Raw genomic sequence first — 17,932 nt, 5'->3', positions numbered from 1 at the left:
AGGGACAGAAGCAGGGACAGTCTTAGTTGTTGAGGGACAGGGTGAATGAGTTAGTGAGGGACGGGGCCTCGAGAACTCCTTTTCCTGGTGGTGGGCTAAAGCATGCCACTCTAGTCTTTTGTTTTGGAAACATAGAGCATTAATGGATATTGGGCTTGCAGGCACTGATCTTGGGTCTGCAAAGAAAAGTGTGTGGTGGCAAGCCAAAACAAATATGGTAATGTTATGTGGTGTATATGTAGATACTATATATTGTATATTTGTATTATTTTTGTGTATTATGCATATGTACATACTTTCTTTTGTTTTAGTTAGCAGTGCATGGGAGGGTGTAGTGAGGTTGGGAGGGGGGTGAATGGGGGGTGAGAATGGGAAAAGAGGACCTTTATCCGAAGGGAAAGTGGATGGACAAATCGTGGAAAGGAAAAGAAGAATGGACCACATGGTAAATAGCATAGGTTTTGGGTGGAGCCGGGTGAGGGTTCTCCTCTTGGAGCATAAACTGTTGTTGCCAAGAGATAGATGTGATAGGCCATGAACATAGATGGACCTTGTGTGTTTCGTGTAATGGGCCATGGACTTTTGGACCTTGGGTGTGGTGGGGGGATGATAAATTTAAAAAAAAAATAAAAAAATTTTCATAGAGGTGTTAGGCTGGTGCTGGGGTTTTGCCAGTATAAGTGGCTATGTTTTTTTTTAAAGGCAGAAGGGCCGGAATACGTTTTTTTTTCTTTATTACTTGTATATAGGTATGGGTGCAAAGTGCGAATGGAGTGTGAAAGGGTGTGCGTAGGGGATGAATGTGTTATATCGGGGTTTCTTTATTTCAAGTTGTATAGGGGTGGAGGGACCCTGCTGGGGCCCTCTAGGCTGGAAAGCCTGGGGGATCAGGTAAAATTGCGAGGTTTGCACAAATATTTATGTCGGGAGCATTGTTTGTCTGCTATGTATTGTGTTTTGTATTATGTAGTCTGTTATGTATTGTGTTTTATATACTTTTATAATAAAAAAGAGCTACAGGATGTAACTCAGGATCAGTAATGTAATGTATGTACACAGCGACTACACCAGCAGAATAGTGAGTGCAGCTCTGGAGTATAATACAGGATGTAACTATTGTAGTGGCAGCGAATAGTTTGGCAGAGAATTCCTTGCCCAGTTGCAGTGCAGGGCTCGGGGGGCTTTTCGTCGACTCCCTGCTCATTGCTTGTTGGCCATTAGTCAGGGGATGGTCTTTGGCTTGGACAGACTGATGAGAAGCAGAGGAACGTCTCTGCGCCTTCTTTTTCAGAGGATCCTATGGAAAAAATAGCCATGAGAAGGTTTTATAGACGGCAGGTCCCTGCTGCGGCAGCGTCTGGGAGTAAATCTGCTAATGTAGTGTCGGGGATGTCTTGGGAAAACCGTGAAGGATGTGACTGCGACGAGTCTGGTGTCATCCTCCGTGCGAGCCGTAATTGTCGTCATTTGGCTTCCTCCCTCAAATAAACCCCAAAACATAAATTGTGAAAGAACTTTCCAGGACTTGTGTCCCCTGCGGACGTTTCCTGGCAGCTGCACTCACCTCCTGGGCGCTGGCTATAGGACCAGACATCATCCCCCGTACGATCCTGCTGGATTTCGGTCTCGGAGCCTTGGCTGGAATTTCTGGTGGTCCTGACGTCTCCCTCTTTGGCTCTCTGGTTAGGACGTTTCCTTCTTTTTCGGACTTTCTAAAGCCGTCGTTTACGGCTCTGGGTCGCTCCTTACGGTTGTATGCTGGGTTATGACTTCCTTCCCATGCAGACGTTGTGTGAGAATCCACGTACTGGCGAGAGCGACACCGCCACGGCAGTCACATTCATAAAAGTCCAAACTACTGAAATGATTTCATCCGTACGGCAAACACCATGAAGCAAAAAAAAAAGCCAATGAGATTTTCGGTCACCTCCCCCCAAAGATGCAATAAAAAGTGATCAAAACAATAAATCTGCACCCAAATGTTATTAAGAAAAAATACATATTGGCACAAAAAAAGAGAAATAAGCCGTCAATGGAAAAATGAAAACATTCCAGAATTGGAGAACAATTTTTCAATTTTTTGCGCTACTTAAAAAAAATCTCCTTCATGAGAGTGACCTGGCCACTAAAAGAAAAGTAAAAAAAAACAATGTGGGGTTTGCTTCACTGCACTTGGAATTGGGATGGAAAAATAAAAAAGTTATAGAAAAAGGGAAGAAAAAAAACAAAAGCCACAAAAGGTGACAGGAAGAGGTAAAACTGGCAGATGTTTAGTTTTCTGATACAAAGCTAAAAATCCAATCTGCTCACTGTTCCTGCACCCACCTCTGGGTGATCTGGGGGTCCTAGGTGGTGGTTTTCATAACCCACCTGGAAATCTCTGCAGGAATTGACATCCTGAGGATTGCAGCCCTGAACCGTCAGATCTCCCGTGGGCCACGATGAAAGACTAGATACCCGCAGGGTCACTAATCAGGTCAGGAGCAGAAGCGACCATACAATACCAGCAGTGGCCACAAGTTGTCAGTAGAGGGCGCAGCACCCGCTACCTGCGGATTCGGAGGGTGGTACTGGAGTCGGACACGGCGGAGCTCTCGCCGGAGAGGTCATACACGTCTAGGTGGGAGGCCTCTGACTCCTTCCTCCGATTTCCTGTGATAAATATCTTGGTGGCCTCCATGCCGCGGTCTCCAGTCATTTCCAACTTTTTAGTTTTATCAAAACTTTCAAGAACATACTTAGTGATGAGCTCCAGGAGGGTCTTTAGGGGGTCTGTCAGACAACTATGAAGAAAAAATAACATTAAAGGGGTTTTCCAAGAGTTTATTGTTTATCATCTGTCCTTAAGAAAGCTGCACTATCACTCACGGCCACTACATCAGGTGTGGCGCTGTGCTACTTCCTGGCAGATGAACCAGCTGATTGGCATAGTGATTAACTCTGAAGAAAGGTCATCAATAGGGATTGGCAGACTCGTGGAAGTTCGGATCAGTAGAGTTTGGCCGAACTTTAAAAAGAAAAAAAAAAGTTTGGTTCAGGAACGGTACCCAAACTCGAATCAAAACCAGGACCCCTTTCAAATGAATGGGGGGCCCGAACATCCAGAGTTTCCCACACTGTCATCTGTGTGACAGCTCAAAAAACATTGGCTATGATTGGCGGCAACTTTACACATTCCCGCCGGCGGTGAAAAGGTTACTGCCCGTCAGGCGTCGGCTGATAAGTACAACTCTCATCAGCACAACTCTCATCAGCATACATCTGGTCTCTCTGATAGTAGTGAGCAGGGGTACGCTGATGAGAGTTTTCACCAGATTACATCTGAGCAAAGTTGGAAATATATCAGTGAGATACTGTATATAAATAGTGCAGTGCGTGTGTATTTTACTGTACATGTATTTAGCTAGTAAATAAAAGAAAAAAAATGGTGTGGGGTCACCTTTTACTAACCAGCTGAGGGAAAGCTGACAGCTGGGGGCTGGTGTTATTATTCTGGGAAGGGGCCAATATCTATGAAGCTTCTGCGTAGCCTTTACTTGTTATTAACAGAAAACAAATTGTTCATTTTCACTAAGATAGCAGGTGAAAATGGTCCTCAAAATTTGTTGTTCAATCTCTCCTGAGTACTCCAATACCCTATATGTGGAGGAAATACTACTTTTGAGGCACAGTGCAAAGCTCAAAAGGGAAGGAGCCCCATATTGGAGTTCAGATTTTGCTGGACTGGTTTGAAGGTGTCATGTCACACTGGCAGAGCCCCTGAGGTGCCAGAACAGCAGAAACCCCCATAAGTGACCACACTTTACAAACTACATGTCTCAATGAATTCATTTAGGGGTGCAGTGATCATATTGACACCACAGGGTGGGTCACAGCATTTTATAATATTGGGATGTCATTACATTTTTACCACCAAAATTTTATTTCACACGGGAAAACTGGCAAAAATGGCACCAAAATTTGTCCCATAATTTCTGCTGAATGTAGAAATACCCCGTATGTAGCAGTACAGTACTGACTAGCCACACGGCAAAACTAGTGAGGAATTGAGCGCTATTTGCCTCCTGTAGCACAGATATTCCTAGAATAGTTTGCGGACTCCATATACAATGTCCTTAAGTGCTAGAAGAGCAGAATCCCTCCTTCAAGTGACCCAATTTTGGAAATACTACACCGGTAGATACATTTCCAAAGGGGTATAGGCGAATCAGACTCCATGGTGTTTTCCAGAAACAAGCAGCAGTGGATGTTGCGGAGTTAAAATTGCAAACCGCTGTGGTAGTGCCCAGTTCCTTATAGTGAGCAGTAAGTTGTGCCCTACTCATGCTTCTGGAGTCATGCACCCGTATGTTGTTTAAGCACATTGGGGCTCAAAAGGGGGGAGGCATTTGGATGCGCAGAATTTGTGAGTAGCCATTTTGCTTTTCCAGAGCCTTTGTGCTACCAGTAACATGGAAGCCCCCTATATTTCCGTTAACAGATGATGGACCTAAGTGGGGACTTTTGTGGACTGAGCTGAAGCTTTTTCATGTTACCATTTTACATAACGTTTGAGATCAGTGTTATCCTGCGCTCTTTGTTGAGCACTTACTTTGGAGTTTCCATCTAAATCTCCGAGTGACGTGATTCAGATGAAACTCCCAAGGGATCCATTCACTATAATGAGGCAGCAGTTTTCACCTGTATACAAATATCACACTACCCACCTTCACAAATTAAACTAGGTAGTTTGGTTAATGAATGATGAGATGCTGCCTTTTTCTGTATGGAGTAAATCATGCCATGTACTACCCATATAGCAGGGTTGGGGGCCCCTGTCTGCACAGGGGCCCACCGGGAGATTCCCCTGTTCCCCTATGGGCCAGTCCGAGCCTGCCCCCTCCCACTGCATGCCTGCTAAATGCTGCATGCTGTCAGAATCAGCTGACACCTGACAGTGAATGCGCGTGGCAGCCTCTGTGCGCACAAAATCGCAATGATGTATTCATACATCCAAGGTCGGTAAGAACCAACCGATCTGGACGTATAGATATGTCAGAGGTCGTAAAGGTCTTCAAATAGGGGACCACCCCAAAGAAAAAATGAAGTGGGGTCCCACTATATTGAATAACCAGCAAAGGCTAAACAGACAGCTGTGGGTTGATATTAATAGGTGAGAAGGGGCCAACGGCCCCATGCCAGAAAAATAACATCAGCTCTCAGCCGCCCCAAAAATGGCGCTTCCATAAACTGCGCCAATTCTGGCGCTTTGCCCGGCTCTTTCCACTTGTCAACTGTTTTTTGTCCGCTGACATCAAGCCTAGTGTTAGTAATATCTTTACCATTCGGCTTCGCCCATCTCTAGTCATCAATAACCAAGTGGTGGACAATCTCGTTAAGGTGTGGTTTATTATGATGGAATGTGAGGTGTGAGTTGTCGTCAGACCGTCAGTTCTGCCATTCACCTTATTCTCCCTGTACAAGGCCTCCAGGTGCAGGATGCTCTGCAGCTCGTTCCCATTATTGATGCTTTGTAGGGAGCGATGAAACTCCACCTCCAGAGGAGGATGATGAAGGACGACGACGCAGACACTCGGGGTGACGGAGGACGACGACGCAGACACTGGGGATGACGGAGGACAACGACGCAGACACTCGGGGTGACGCAGGACGAAGACGCAGACACTCAGGATGCGGATGACGCTCGTGGTGCGGGAGGATGACGCTGACGCTCGGGGTGACGGAGGATGACGCTGACTCTCGGGGTGACGGAGGATGACGCTGACTCTCGGGGTGACGGAGGATGACGCTGACTCTCGGGGTGACGGAGGATGACGCTGACTCTCGGGGCGACGGAGGATGACGCTGACTCTCGGGGTGACGGAGGATGACGCTGACTCTCGGGGTGACGGAGGATGACGCTGACTCTCGGGGTGACGGAGGATGACGCTGACTCTCGGGGTGACGGAGGATGACGCTGAGTCTCGGGGTGACGGAGGATGACGCTGAGTCTCGGGGTGACGGAGGATGACGCTGACTCTCGGGGTGACGGAGGATGACGCTGACGCTCGGGGTGACGGAGGATGACGCTGAGTCTCGGGGTGACGGAGGATGACGCTGAGTCTCGGGGTGACGGAGGATGACGCTGAGTCTCGGGGTGACGGAGGATGACGCTGACTCTCGGGGTGACGGAGGATGACGCTGACTCTCGGGGTGACGGAGGATGACGCTGACGCTCGGGGTGACGCTGGATGACGGGGTCGGTCATTATATTGGACCTTTCCTGTAATTATCTGTGCTTTCTACCGCTGATATATGATGGCGGCCACCAGGTCGTGCGCTTTAGAATACACACATTTATAAAGAGCAGCTCCAGTGACACCACAATGCACAAAGTCTTCGGTAGGTGATGCATGCTGGGAGCTGTCACTAGCACACAGAGGTCATACATGACGTCCGTACCTTCCTGCTGAGAAACTCCCTCACCAGAGACGACGCCACGGCCTCTGTGAAGCTCTGCTCCATGCCCGGCGCTCCCCTCCTGGCCCAGGCCGCTCAGCACCGGCTCCAGGCTGCTTCCATCCCGGGATCCACAGGCCGTGGCCGTGTGTCGCCTCTGTTGTCATGGTAACGCGTTGTCTCTCTTCCTGTTGGCGCTCAGAACGGGGCGTGCTCGCCATCTAGCGGCCACACCTGAGAATGCGCGGCTCCGGAGCGTGTGATGATGATCACACTGAGATCGCTTCAACGGGTGCAGGTCACACGCGAGACGGCCGTAGTCCATCTCCCCTCCCCGCGTGCCTCATTGACCTGCTGCACGTCCGGTTCATTGTCGACGCCAAAAAGGTGAAATAAAGTGTCAGATTCATCACGGCGAGTGTGGAGGGTGCGCCTCATTTTCTTCTTTGAACACTGATTCTACATGCCGAGCACCGACACCAGCTGACCATTGTGCTGTATGTCAGAAACTAAGGGATCAGTCATCTTCAGGTGTGACCCAGGTGCAGGCTTACTGTCCCTCTTCAAGAAAAGACATCTTACAACGTTAGACGTTCTCCCTGCACTCCTTTACACAGTGCGTTATAAGCCGACCTCACCCCCTACACCGTGCAATGCTGGCGCTCCCTCACCCCCTACACCGCGCAATGCTGGCGCTCCCTCACCCCCTACACCGCGCAATGCTGGCGCTCCCTCACCCCCTACACCGCGCAATGCTGGCGCTCCCTCACCCCCTACACCGTGAAATGCTGGCGCTCCCTCACCCCCTACACCGCGCAATGCTGGCGCTCCCTCACCCCCTACACCGTGCAATGCTGGCGCTCCCTCACCCCCTACAACGCCCAATGCTGGCGCTCCCTCACCCCCTACACCGCGCAATGCTGGTGCTCCCTCACCCCCTACACCGCGCAATGCTGGCTCTCCCTCACCCCCTACACCGCGCAATGCTGGCACTCCCTCACCCCCTACACCGCGCAATGCTGGCGCTCCCTCACCCCCTACACCGCGCAATGCTGGCGCTCCCTCACCCCCTACACCGCGCAATGCTGGCTCTCCCTCACCCCCTACACCGCGCAATGCTGGCGCTCCCTCACCCCCTACACCGTGCAATGCTGGCGCTCCCTCACCCCCTACACCGCGCAATGCTGGCGCTCCCTCACCCCCTACACCGTGCAATGCTGGCGCTCCCTCACCCCCTACAACGCCCAATGCTGGCGCTCCCTCACCCCCTACACCGCGCAATGCTGGTGCTCCCTCACCCCCTACACTGCGCAATGCTGGCTCTCCCTCACCCCCTACACCGCGCAATGCTGGAACTCCCTCACCCCCTACACCGCGCAATGCTGGCGCTCCCTCACCCCCTACACCGCGCAATGCTGGCGCTCCCTCACCCCCTACACCGCGCAATGCTGGCGCTCCCTCACCCCCTACACCGCGCAATGCTGGCGCTCCCTCACCCCCTACACCGCGCAATGCTGGCGCTCCCTCACCCCCTACACCGCGCAATGCTGGCGCTCCTTCACCCCCTACACCGTGCACCGCTGGCGCTCCCTCACCCCCTACACCGCGCAATGCTGGCGCTCCCTCACCCCCTACACCGCCCAATGCTGGCGCTCCCTCACCCCCTACACCGCCCAATGCTGGCGCTCCCTCACCCCCTACACCGCGCAATGCTGGCGCTCCCTCACCCCCTACACCGCGCAATGCTGGCGCTCCCTCACCCCCTACACCGTGCAATGCTGGCGCTCCTTCACCCCCTACACCGCGCACCGCTGGCGCTCCTTCACCCCCTACACCGTGCATTGCTGGCGCTCCCTCACCCCCTACACCGTGCATTGCTGGCGCTCCATCACCCCCTACACCGTGCATTGCTGGTGCTCCATCACCCCCTACACTGTGCACCGCTGGCTCTTCCTCACCCCCTACACCGTGCATTGCTGGCGCTCCCTCACCCCCTACACCGTGCATTGCTGGCGCTCCATCGCCCCCTACACTGTGCATTGCTGGCGCTCCTTCACCCCCTACACCGTGCACCGCTGGCGCTCCCTCACCCCCACACTGTGCACCGCTGGCGCTCCCTCACCCCCACACCGTGCACCGCTGGCGCTCCCTCACCCTCACACCGTGCACCGCTGGCGCTCCCTCACCCCCACACCGTGCACCGCTGGCGCTCCCTCACCCCCACACCGTGCATTGCTAGCGCTCCCTCATCCCCTACACCGTACACTGCTGGCGCTCCACCACCCCCTACACTGTACACTGCTGGCGCTCCCTCACCCCCTACACCGTACACTGCTGGCGCTCCATCACTCCCTACACCGTGCATTGCTGGCGCTCCCTTTGCCCCTACACTGTGCACCGCTGGCACTCCCTCACCCCCACACCGTGCACCGCTGACGCTCCCTCACCCTCTACACTGTACATTGCTTGAGTACACTGCTGGCGCTCCCTCACCCCCTACACCGTACACTGCTGGTGCTTCATCACCCCCTACACCATGCATTGCTAGCGCTCCCTCTCCCCCTACACCGTGCACCGCTGGCACTCCACCCCCACACCGTGCACCGCTGACGCTCCCTCACCCTCTACACCGTACATTGCTTGTGCTCCTTCACCACTTACACAGTACACTGCTGGTGCTCCCTCACCCCCTACACCAGGGGTCCCCAACCTGTAGCTTGGGAGCCACATGTGGCTCGCGGTCCCATGAATTATGGCTCGCGACTGTCTGCCAGCTTGGTGCATTAGGTCCAGGTCTAGCAAACAGGTATGAGGAGCACATCTCAAAATGGTGAATTATGTAAGTAGCCCTGTACAGAAGTGCAGATCTGGATGCACATATACTGGTCTTAGGGGTTTAGAGATGTTTTAGGTATGGCACACTGGAGGATGGTACTACGTCTTTAAGGATGTGACAGTGTGTTGGGAGACCTTGATGGGAGAATACTGAATGGGGGATTGTGGGAACCCCTGGATCTCAGTGTATGTCTTTGGAGTGATTTCTGTGGAAAAGCTTTGGTTATCATTCTACCTGTAATAGGGGCTTTGGTTGACTCTACTTTGAAGGGGGTGGGAGCTGGATGTGGCTCGTGACCCTCTCTCAGTGCTGAATGTGACTCGCGACCATCTCCCTAAGCTAAGGTGTGAGGAGTAGCAAGAGTGGACCCTCTGGGTCACGGTACCCAAGTCCCTGGAGCGAGCTGGCCAGGTGGCGCCGACCCCTATACAGGGACAGTTAGGAGCAGGCCCGAAGGAGTCGAATACCGCGACAGCTGATACCAAGAGGGGCGGCTCAAGTGCGGATGAGACAACTAGGCTGGGGGTCAGGAGCGACGGGAGTCAGGAGCGTCAGGTGACAGGAGCGAGTAGAGTCAAGAGTGACTGGAGTCAGGAGCGACTGGGGTCAGGAGTGACAGGAATCAGGGTCAACTGGATTCAGGAGCGTCAGGTGACAGGAGCGAGTAGAGTCAAGAGTGACTGGAGTCAGGAGCGACAGGTGACTGGAGCAACAGGACGGGGCCAGACGCCTCCAAGAAGGAGGAGCCGCCTGATATACCCCGTGCCGGCTCCCGATTGGAGATCACTCCTATGGAAGGTGCTGAAGGGGTTAAGAGGGGATGGGAGTGCGCGCCTGCGGCCTAAGGCGCATGCCCGGAGCTAGAGCAGGACAGAAGCAGGAGGAAGGAGAGAGCCCACGCTGGATCCCCTGGACGGCAGGACGGGAGGCAGGTGTCGCAGCGCGGCGCCTGGAGCAGTAAGCGGAGGGCCGGGGGACGCATGTGGCAGAGGCAGCAAGAGCGGGCACCGGCAAGGCGGCCGACACCGGTGTGATGGCCGGCGCCGGCATGACACAAGGTCAGAAAGGTTGGAGACCACTGCTGTATAAGAATCAGCAAAGTCAGTGGCAGTTTTTAGAGTGTTACCTATTTTTCCCGAGATTATTTGCTACACTTTTGGAAGTGCATTGAGCAGCAGGGTGGTGTGCTGGTAAAAGAGAGAAAAAAAATCTTTTAAATCTTCTGCCTGAGCGAGTGTGAACTGAGCGTAAGTGCGAACTGGGGTAAGTGTGTGACTTGTGATTCAGTGACTTTGGATTCAGGAAGTTTCCAAGGGAGGTATTACTGAATTGCTGTTATATTTTATTAATACACTTTATTTATTTTTGATTATCTTTTTGTCTGGTGCAATTCCCATTAGGATTAGGATGTGCTCCACTATTTCCAATGCCATCCAGTGCATGTCTTGCCGCATGTATGAAATCCTTGAACAGCTGGTCGAGGGTGCATATTGCAGTGCGAGATGTGAGCATGTTGTGCATTTGGAAGCTCAGATACTGGATCTAGATGTGCAGCTGGCAACACTGAGATCCATAGACAATATGGAAAGGAGTCTTCTGCTCACTGAACAGACGCTCAATGGGATAGATGAGGGGGGGATGCTAGGTTGGAGCTGCAGGACAATGAAGCAGCTAGCTGGGTGACAGTTAGAAGGCGGGGTAGAGGGAAGAGCACCGGGGAGGCTAGTCCTGATCTGGCACACCCCAATAAGTTTGCCAAGTTGGCAGATGAGGGGAGTGTTAGTGCAGGAGTAGCACTGCTGCAGCAAGGCATGTCCTCTGAAAGCCGGAGGAGTGTCTGCTCCAGTAAGGGGGGAAATAGGAGAGCAGGGCAGGCCAGACAAGTTCTGGTAGTGGGAGACTCAATTATTAGGGGAACAGATAGGGCAATCTGTCACAAAGACAGGGATCGTCGAACGGTGTGCTGCCTACCTGGCGCTCAAGTCTAACACATCTGCTCGGGTTGACAGATTACTGGGAGGGGCTGGTGAGGATCCAGCGGTCATGGTGCACATTGGCACAAATGACAAAGTTAGAGGTAGGTGGAAGGTCCTTAAAGAAGATTTCAGGGAATTAGGCTGTAAGCTTAAAGCAAGGACCTCCAAGGTGGTATTTTCGGAAATACTTCCAGTACCACGTGCCACGCCAGAGAGGCAACGGGAGATTAGGGAGGTTAATAAGTGGCTCAGGAATTGGTGTAGGAAGGAGGGGTTTGGGTTCCTGCAGAACTGGGCCGACTTCTCAGTTGGCTACAGGTTCTACGCTAGGGACGGGCTGCACCTCAATGGGGAGGGTGCAACTGTGCTGGGGGAGAAAATGGCTAGAAGGTTGGAGGAGTGTTTAAACTAGGGATGGGGGGGATGGTATTCCTTTTATAGGAGGGGAAGACAGTGCAGATAGAGACCTGGGCACAAATAATGAAATTGGGGGTGGGGGTGGCATGGGGGGTGGGGTTAGAACAGTTAATAATTTAAGAAAGAATAGAGGTGCAGAGAGATACATAAAGTGCATGTATACTAATGCCAGAAGCCTCGCCAACAAGATGGAGGAATTGGAGTTAATGTTGTTTGAACATAATATTGACATGGTGGGGATATATGCAGCAAAGCCGCATGTGTACAAGGTTTACAGAGGGGAGTCATGTGTGTACAAGGTGTACAGAGCGTGGCCACGTGTGTAAAAGGTGCACGGAGCAGAGCAGCATGTGTACGAGGTTTACGGAGTGGAGCCATGTGTACTGAGTGGAGCCGTGTGTGTGCGAGGCATAAAAAGTGGAACCGTGTGTGTATGAGGTGTGCGGACCCATACATGTACAAGGTGTATGGTGGGGAGCATCCATACCTCCCAGCGGGACAGTCCCGATGTTGAGATAGAGTCTGCCCCTCTGCCCCGGCCAGGAGCTTACTTTTACCGTGGACACAGATGTACACGGCGGAGCCCCGAGGAGCACTTTAAAATTCGCCCATGACGTTCCACCGGAAGTGACGTGCTAGAAGCTGACCGGAAATGAGGAAATTTCACGAGGAGATTGTAACGGTACCACGGAGGCACTTCAGGGTATGCTTCATATACATCACCGCGTCCTCCGACAGCGAGGACAGCGGGATTGCCTTGGACTCACGGATGCCGGCCATGTGAGCAGATCATGATATGTCCTGCATCGGGAGGCTCAGGTGGGCACTACAATGGGAGCCGGGCTGCTATAGTATCTTTATAGAAATCTTTCTTTCTTTCTCGCTCTGTTCTTTCTCTCTCTAATCTTTCTTTTTTTCTTCCTCTCTCTCTCTGTTCTTTCTTTCCTCTCTTTCTCCCTCTTTTTTCTTTCTCTCTGTTCTATCTTTCTTTCCCCTCTTCCTTTATCTCTCTCTCTGTTCTTTCTTTCTTTCTTTCCCCTCTTTCCTTATCTCTCTAATCTTTTTCTCTCTGCTTTTTCTTTCTCTCTCTGTTCTTTCTTTCTCCCTCTCTGTTCTTCCTTTCTCTCTCTCTCTGTTATTTCTTTCTCTATCTGTTATTTCTCTTTCCCCTCATTCTTTCTTTCTCTCACTTTGTTCTTTCTTTCCTCTCTTTCTCTCTCTTTCTCTCTCTTTCTCTCTGTTCTTTTTCTCTCTGTTCTCTCTCTCTGTTCTCTTTCTTTCCCATCTTTTTTTTCTCTTTCTCTGTTATTTCTTTCTTTCTCCTATTTCTGTCTCTCTCTGTTCTTTCTTCCCCCTCTTTCGTTCTCTCTGTTTTTTATTAATTTCCCCTCTCTTTCTCTCTCCCTCTCTGTTCTTTCTTTCTCCTCTTTCTTTGTTTCTCTCTTTCTGTTCTTTTTCTTTCTTTTCTCTTTCTCTCTGTTCTTTCTTTCTTTCCCCTCTTTCTTTCTCTCTCTCTGTTCTTTCTTTCCCCGCTTTCTCTGTTCTTTCTTTCCCCTCTTTCTCTCTGTAATCTTTCTTTCTCACTCTAATCTTTTTCTCTCTCTGTTCTTTCTCTCTCTGTGTTCTTCCTTTCTCTCTGTCCTTTCTTTCCCCTTTCTTTCTTTCTTTCTTTCTCTCTCTGTGTGTTCTTTCTTTATTTCTCTTTCTTTCTCTCTGTTCTTTCTTTCCCTTCTTTCTTTCTCTGTTCTTTCTTTGCCCTCTTTCTTCCTCTCTCCATCTCTGTTCTTTCGTTCCCCTCTTTTTTTTTCTCTCTCTCTGTTCTTTTTATCTGTCCCCTCTCTGTTGTTTCTTTCCCCTTTCTTTCTTTCCCCTTTCTTTCTTTCTTTCTTTCTTTCTCTCTGTTCTTTCTTTCCCCTCTTTCTCTCTCCCTCTCTGTTCTTTCTTTATTTCCCCTCTTTCATTTTTCTCTCTCGCTGTTCTTTTTTTCTGTCCCCTCTTTCTCTCTCTCTCTGTTCTTTCTTTCTCTCTCTGTTCTTTCTTTCTCTCTGTTTGTTTCTTTCCTTCTTTCTCTCTCTGTTCTTTCTTTCTTTCTTTCCCCTCTTTCTCTCTTCTTTCTTTCTCTGTTTTCTTTTTTCTCTCTCTCTGTTCTTTCTTTCTTTTCCTCAGTACCAGTCAGTGTGCCCACAGTACCGGTAGAATAAGAGGGGTAGGAAACTAGGTGGCGCTGGTCACATTGAGCCTTTCATACTTTTTACTGGTGTATAATCATATGCCCTGAGCACCCCCAAAAAGTAGGCCAGCCCCAGACAACAGGGTACAAAACAAATCACTATTACTATCAGTCCAAGTGGACAATTATATACATAAAGTTAGAATACACTGAGGAGACCAGAGCAGCGGGGTATGGTGAGAAGAATTATATGGGGCCCATTATGCTGTATGAAGTAATATATGGTGCCCATTATACTGTATGAAGTAATATTTGGGACCCATTATACTGTATGAAGTAATATATGGGGCCAATTATGCTGTATGAAGTAAAATATGGTGCCCAATATTGCTGTTCGCCTCAGGCAGCAGAGAGGCTAGGTTCACCCCTGACTCCACCCTACATGGAATGTTATTGTTTGCTCCTCCCCTGCACAGTATTCTGTAGTTGTTGGCTCCCCCCACCTCGCTAAAAAATTATGACATCACACACTATATAAGAAGATGCAGAGCTGACACTCTTGTGAGTGTTATATTTGGCGGGAAGCAAGTCGGCTCTGTGTTCACCTCTTTTTGGGTCCTTCATTCTCTTCTATCAGTTTTTTTCATTAAAGTTCTCTCCATATAATACAAACAAGAAAAAAACAAATAAAACACCTGAGTGCATATCATGCTCCAAGGTTCGAACCGGTAATGCTCACGCCCAGACTGGATGGCGCGAGCGAGGATTGTCACCCCATTGTGCCACAACCAGACTACCCTGGAGGGGGGTGACTAAGCACCTACCTTGGTGTTCACTGGAGCATCTGATTGTGAGGTCAGGCTTGTGCTGCATGTAGCTGCCACGTGCCTCTCCAGGTCAGTGTCTGGCTGTAGCAGCTGATCCCACAGGGGGACTGGAGGTAGCTGATGTTCGGACTGGTAAGTACTGGCGGGCACGAATGATGTGCAGGCGGGCACGAATGATGTGCAGGCGGGCACAGTGCGGACTGGAGGAACAGGAACTGTTGTGGGAACGGCAGGAACACTGGCAGGTATGAGTGGGATACAAGAACAGGTAGGAACGAGTACAGACTGGAGACAGTTTCTGGTAGGACTAGGACACAGGTAGGTATGAGTGGGATGTGGGGAGATGGGTAGCACCCAGTTCAGACTGGACAAACAAGGGGCTGTTGGTGCGGAGAGGGAGCAGAACAGGACCGCTGCTAAAGAGAGGGAGCAGAGCAGGGCCGCTGGTGCGGAGAGGGAGCAGAGCAGGGCCGCTGGTGCGGAGGGAGCAGAGCAGGGCCGCTGGTGCGGAGAGGGAGCAGGGCCGCTGGTGTGAAGAGGGAGCAGAGCAGGGCCGCTGGTGTGAAGAGGGAGCAGAGCAGGGCCACTGGTGTGAAGAGGGAGCAGAGCAGGGCCACTGGTGTGGAGAGGGAGTAGAGCAAGGCCGCTGGTGCGGAGAGAGAGCAGAGCAAGGCCACTGGTGTGGAGTGGGAGCAGAGCAGGGCCACAAGTGCTTACAGTGAAGTACCAAGTGTACACAAGGGGCACTAACATTGTGCAGCGACAACCGGATAGAGACAGGTGCTGGTACAGGTATTGCGAGTTAAAGTAGAAGGAACAAGGATAGACACAGCAGGGTGGGGAAGGCTACTGACAAGGATACAAACAGGTTCAGGTATAGGAATCATAGAATCATAGATCATAGAATCATAGAATCGTAGAGTTGGAAGGGACCTCCTGGGCCATCTGGTCCAACCCCCTGCTCAAAGCAGGATTCGCTAAATCATCCCAGTTAGATGTCTGTCCAGCCTCTCTTTGAAGACTTCCATTGAAGGAGAACTCACCACTTCTCGTGGCAGCCTGTTCCACTCAGGACTTAGTTCAGACAAGGTCAGACATTGGAACAAGTTCAGGATAAAGGATTTAGGCCTGGGTATACAGCGCCCCCCCCCTGGGTTGCAGAAACAAGACAGGTAGGATACAGCTACAGACCTGGGCATACAGCCCCCAGGGTGACAGAAACAGAACAGGAACCTGCCAACTCAGTAGTTGATTATAGACTGAGTGAAAATGTTGCTCAGGCATTTTCCCATTTTGGAGATGCCTTAAGTACCTGGTGCCTCTTGGCAATAGGCTGGGGGCACAATAGGAATGCGCACACTGTCCCTTTAAGAATCAGGAAGGGCAGGCGCCGCTGCCCTAAGCATACAGCCAGGAAGTATGCACATAGCAAGCAGAGGACACAGCATGGAGCAGGCAGAGGGTAAAACTCACAGCATGGCCCGGAGTGGTGAGTAAGTCGATGTATCAGCCTGATGGGAGAAGGGAAGCCATGCAGTGATGCCAGCAGGGATGAAACATGAACACTTGATTGTGTGCTTTGTGGTCGGATTCTTGGTCCTATGAGCCACAGTAGATTCACCTTTTCTCCAGGTGTTTAGTTTCTGTTATCCTTGCTTCAATTTCTTTACGGTAACAGGTGTTTTCATTTACCAAAGAAACATCCAGATAATTGTCGGCGATTCCGTCACAAGATTCTCGTGAATACGAAATATAATAATTTATTTAGAAAATGCAGAATAAAACAATGTGTTTTGACGCCAAAATCACGGAGTCTTCTTCAGGTTTTTAAAATATATATACTGTAATTTATAAACGTCTACCACATCCACTTTATATGATTATAAAATTATTATATTTGGTATTCACGAGAATCTTTTGACGGAAGCGCTGACAATTATCTGGATGTTTCTTTGATTACTGATTGTAAGGCGCCCCCAGGAGTATGGCCGCCACAGTGGCTTTGCCTTTCTCCAGGGAGGGTAATGCCAGGCTTGGAAGCAATGAAGGGTCTCTCTCGCAGTTAATCTATTCATGCAACACAGTTCCACTCCAGGCCAGCAGGGGGAACTCTGAACCGGAATTGAGGGGAGGAGTGCTCTCTAAGGGCCAAGGGGAAGGAGTGAGTAGTTAGTCTGTGGAGGGTGAAGTGTGCAGATGTGGGGAAGAAGCGCGGAGATCGAGCAAGGAGGAAAGGCTTATCTCCATCGAGAGCGCATGATCTGGAGCCTGGTCTCCACGGTTGTATGGATACTAATGGTCCTACAACAGACACCAGTGGAGTAGGAGGCTGTAAATGCCCTACTCCCATCCAAGATTTGGGGGCACAACAGCAACATTGATTGTGAGCCGGGACTTAGGAGCAAGGAGTCCCCGAAACAGGCTACAGCTGTCTGCCGTACAAGTAGAGTTCTTGGGAACAACTGTCAGGAGGAACTTCAGTGTAACTCGGTACTGGAGATCTCTCAAGTAAGCTCTAGGAAGGAGACTGCACAGCCCATCTGCTGAGAGAGATCCCTGAGGTGCTTCCAGGCTAGCCTGCTCCTGTACCATCTGTAACCAGGGCCCTGGACTGCATTTATCAAGTAAAGTTACAGAAACTGCACCCCGCTGTGTCTTTGTCTGCTTCCTACCCTTCCGGCACCGCTACTTCCCCGTGCCAACCACATCTACACTGCCCTGGGACTACAGCTTCACCTGTGGGGAGCTTTTACATCTTTGCTGCACCATACCATCAGTACCAGAGGATCTGCGTGCAGCGTCGGCTTAACACCTCCCTTGCCGAACACCACAGGTGGCGTCACAAACTATTCATTCAATTAACTACATTCCACTATTCAATCTCCCTATTACTTGGGCGCCCAGGGCCACGGACCGGGTCACTGCTGCTGTGACACATCCCGCTGATACCGGCCCGGTAACCCACAGCCCTGGGAGGGCGACCCAATTGCTTTCACCACGGTCATCTGAAGCTTTCCGTGAGCTCAGCTGGTTGAGCTGCGGTCCGTCTCCTTGGGATTTCTGTGGGATCCATTTTTATGCCTCATTTCGCCTTTGTCTGGTGAGTACAACCATTATATTGTGCAATGTTGAAACAGTTTTTACTACACTTCCTGTGCAGCTTTTGTTTCCTTTTTTTCCCTATCCTTTAAGGTCAGTTTGATTTAGGTGTTTTCATTTACTCATTTGTCTGCCCTATCACCTTTCAGGTGCAGCTTTATATACTTTC

The 17,932-nt window shown here is 50.7% G+C and overlaps 1 protein-coding gene across 5 annotated transcripts in view; it reads right to left on the bottom strand.

Annotated features, from left to right (window-relative positions):
* LOC141051321 (probable ubiquitin carboxyl-terminal hydrolase MINDY-4) overlaps positions 1-6,828 on the bottom strand; it is a 217,484-nt gene extending 210,656 nt beyond the window's left edge. Inside the window, exons 1-2 of one of the 5 annotated variants that reach the window (XM_073548225.1) lie at positions 6,442-6,826; positions 1,565-2,783 (exon numbers count right to left, since the gene is read on the bottom strand). In XM_073548225.1, the coding sequence (XP_073404326.1) occupies positions 1,565-1,597 (33 nt within the window). In that variant the 5' untranslated portion in view covers positions 1,598-2,783; positions 6,442-6,826. Of the gene's footprint in view, positions 1-1,564; positions 2,784-6,441 lie in introns of all 5 variants that reach the window. The other 4 variants (XR_012220626.1, XM_073548226.1, XM_073548224.1 and 1 more) reach the window with 4 other exon arrangements.
* Between the last annotated feature and the right edge of the window lie 11,104 nt (positions 6,829-17,932).

The sequence above is a fragment of the Dendrobates tinctorius genome, unplaced genomic scaffold, assembly GCF_039654945.1.
Source record: "Dendrobates tinctorius isolate UK_male_01 unplaced genomic scaffold, ASM3965494v1 ptg000156l, whole genome shotgun sequence".
Classification (NCBI taxonomy): domain Eukaryota; kingdom Metazoa; phylum Chordata; class Amphibia; order Anura; family Dendrobatidae; genus Dendrobates; species Dendrobates tinctorius.
Note: the sequence above shows the minus strand (reverse complement) of the source record. Positions and strands in the feature narration are given on the sequence as shown.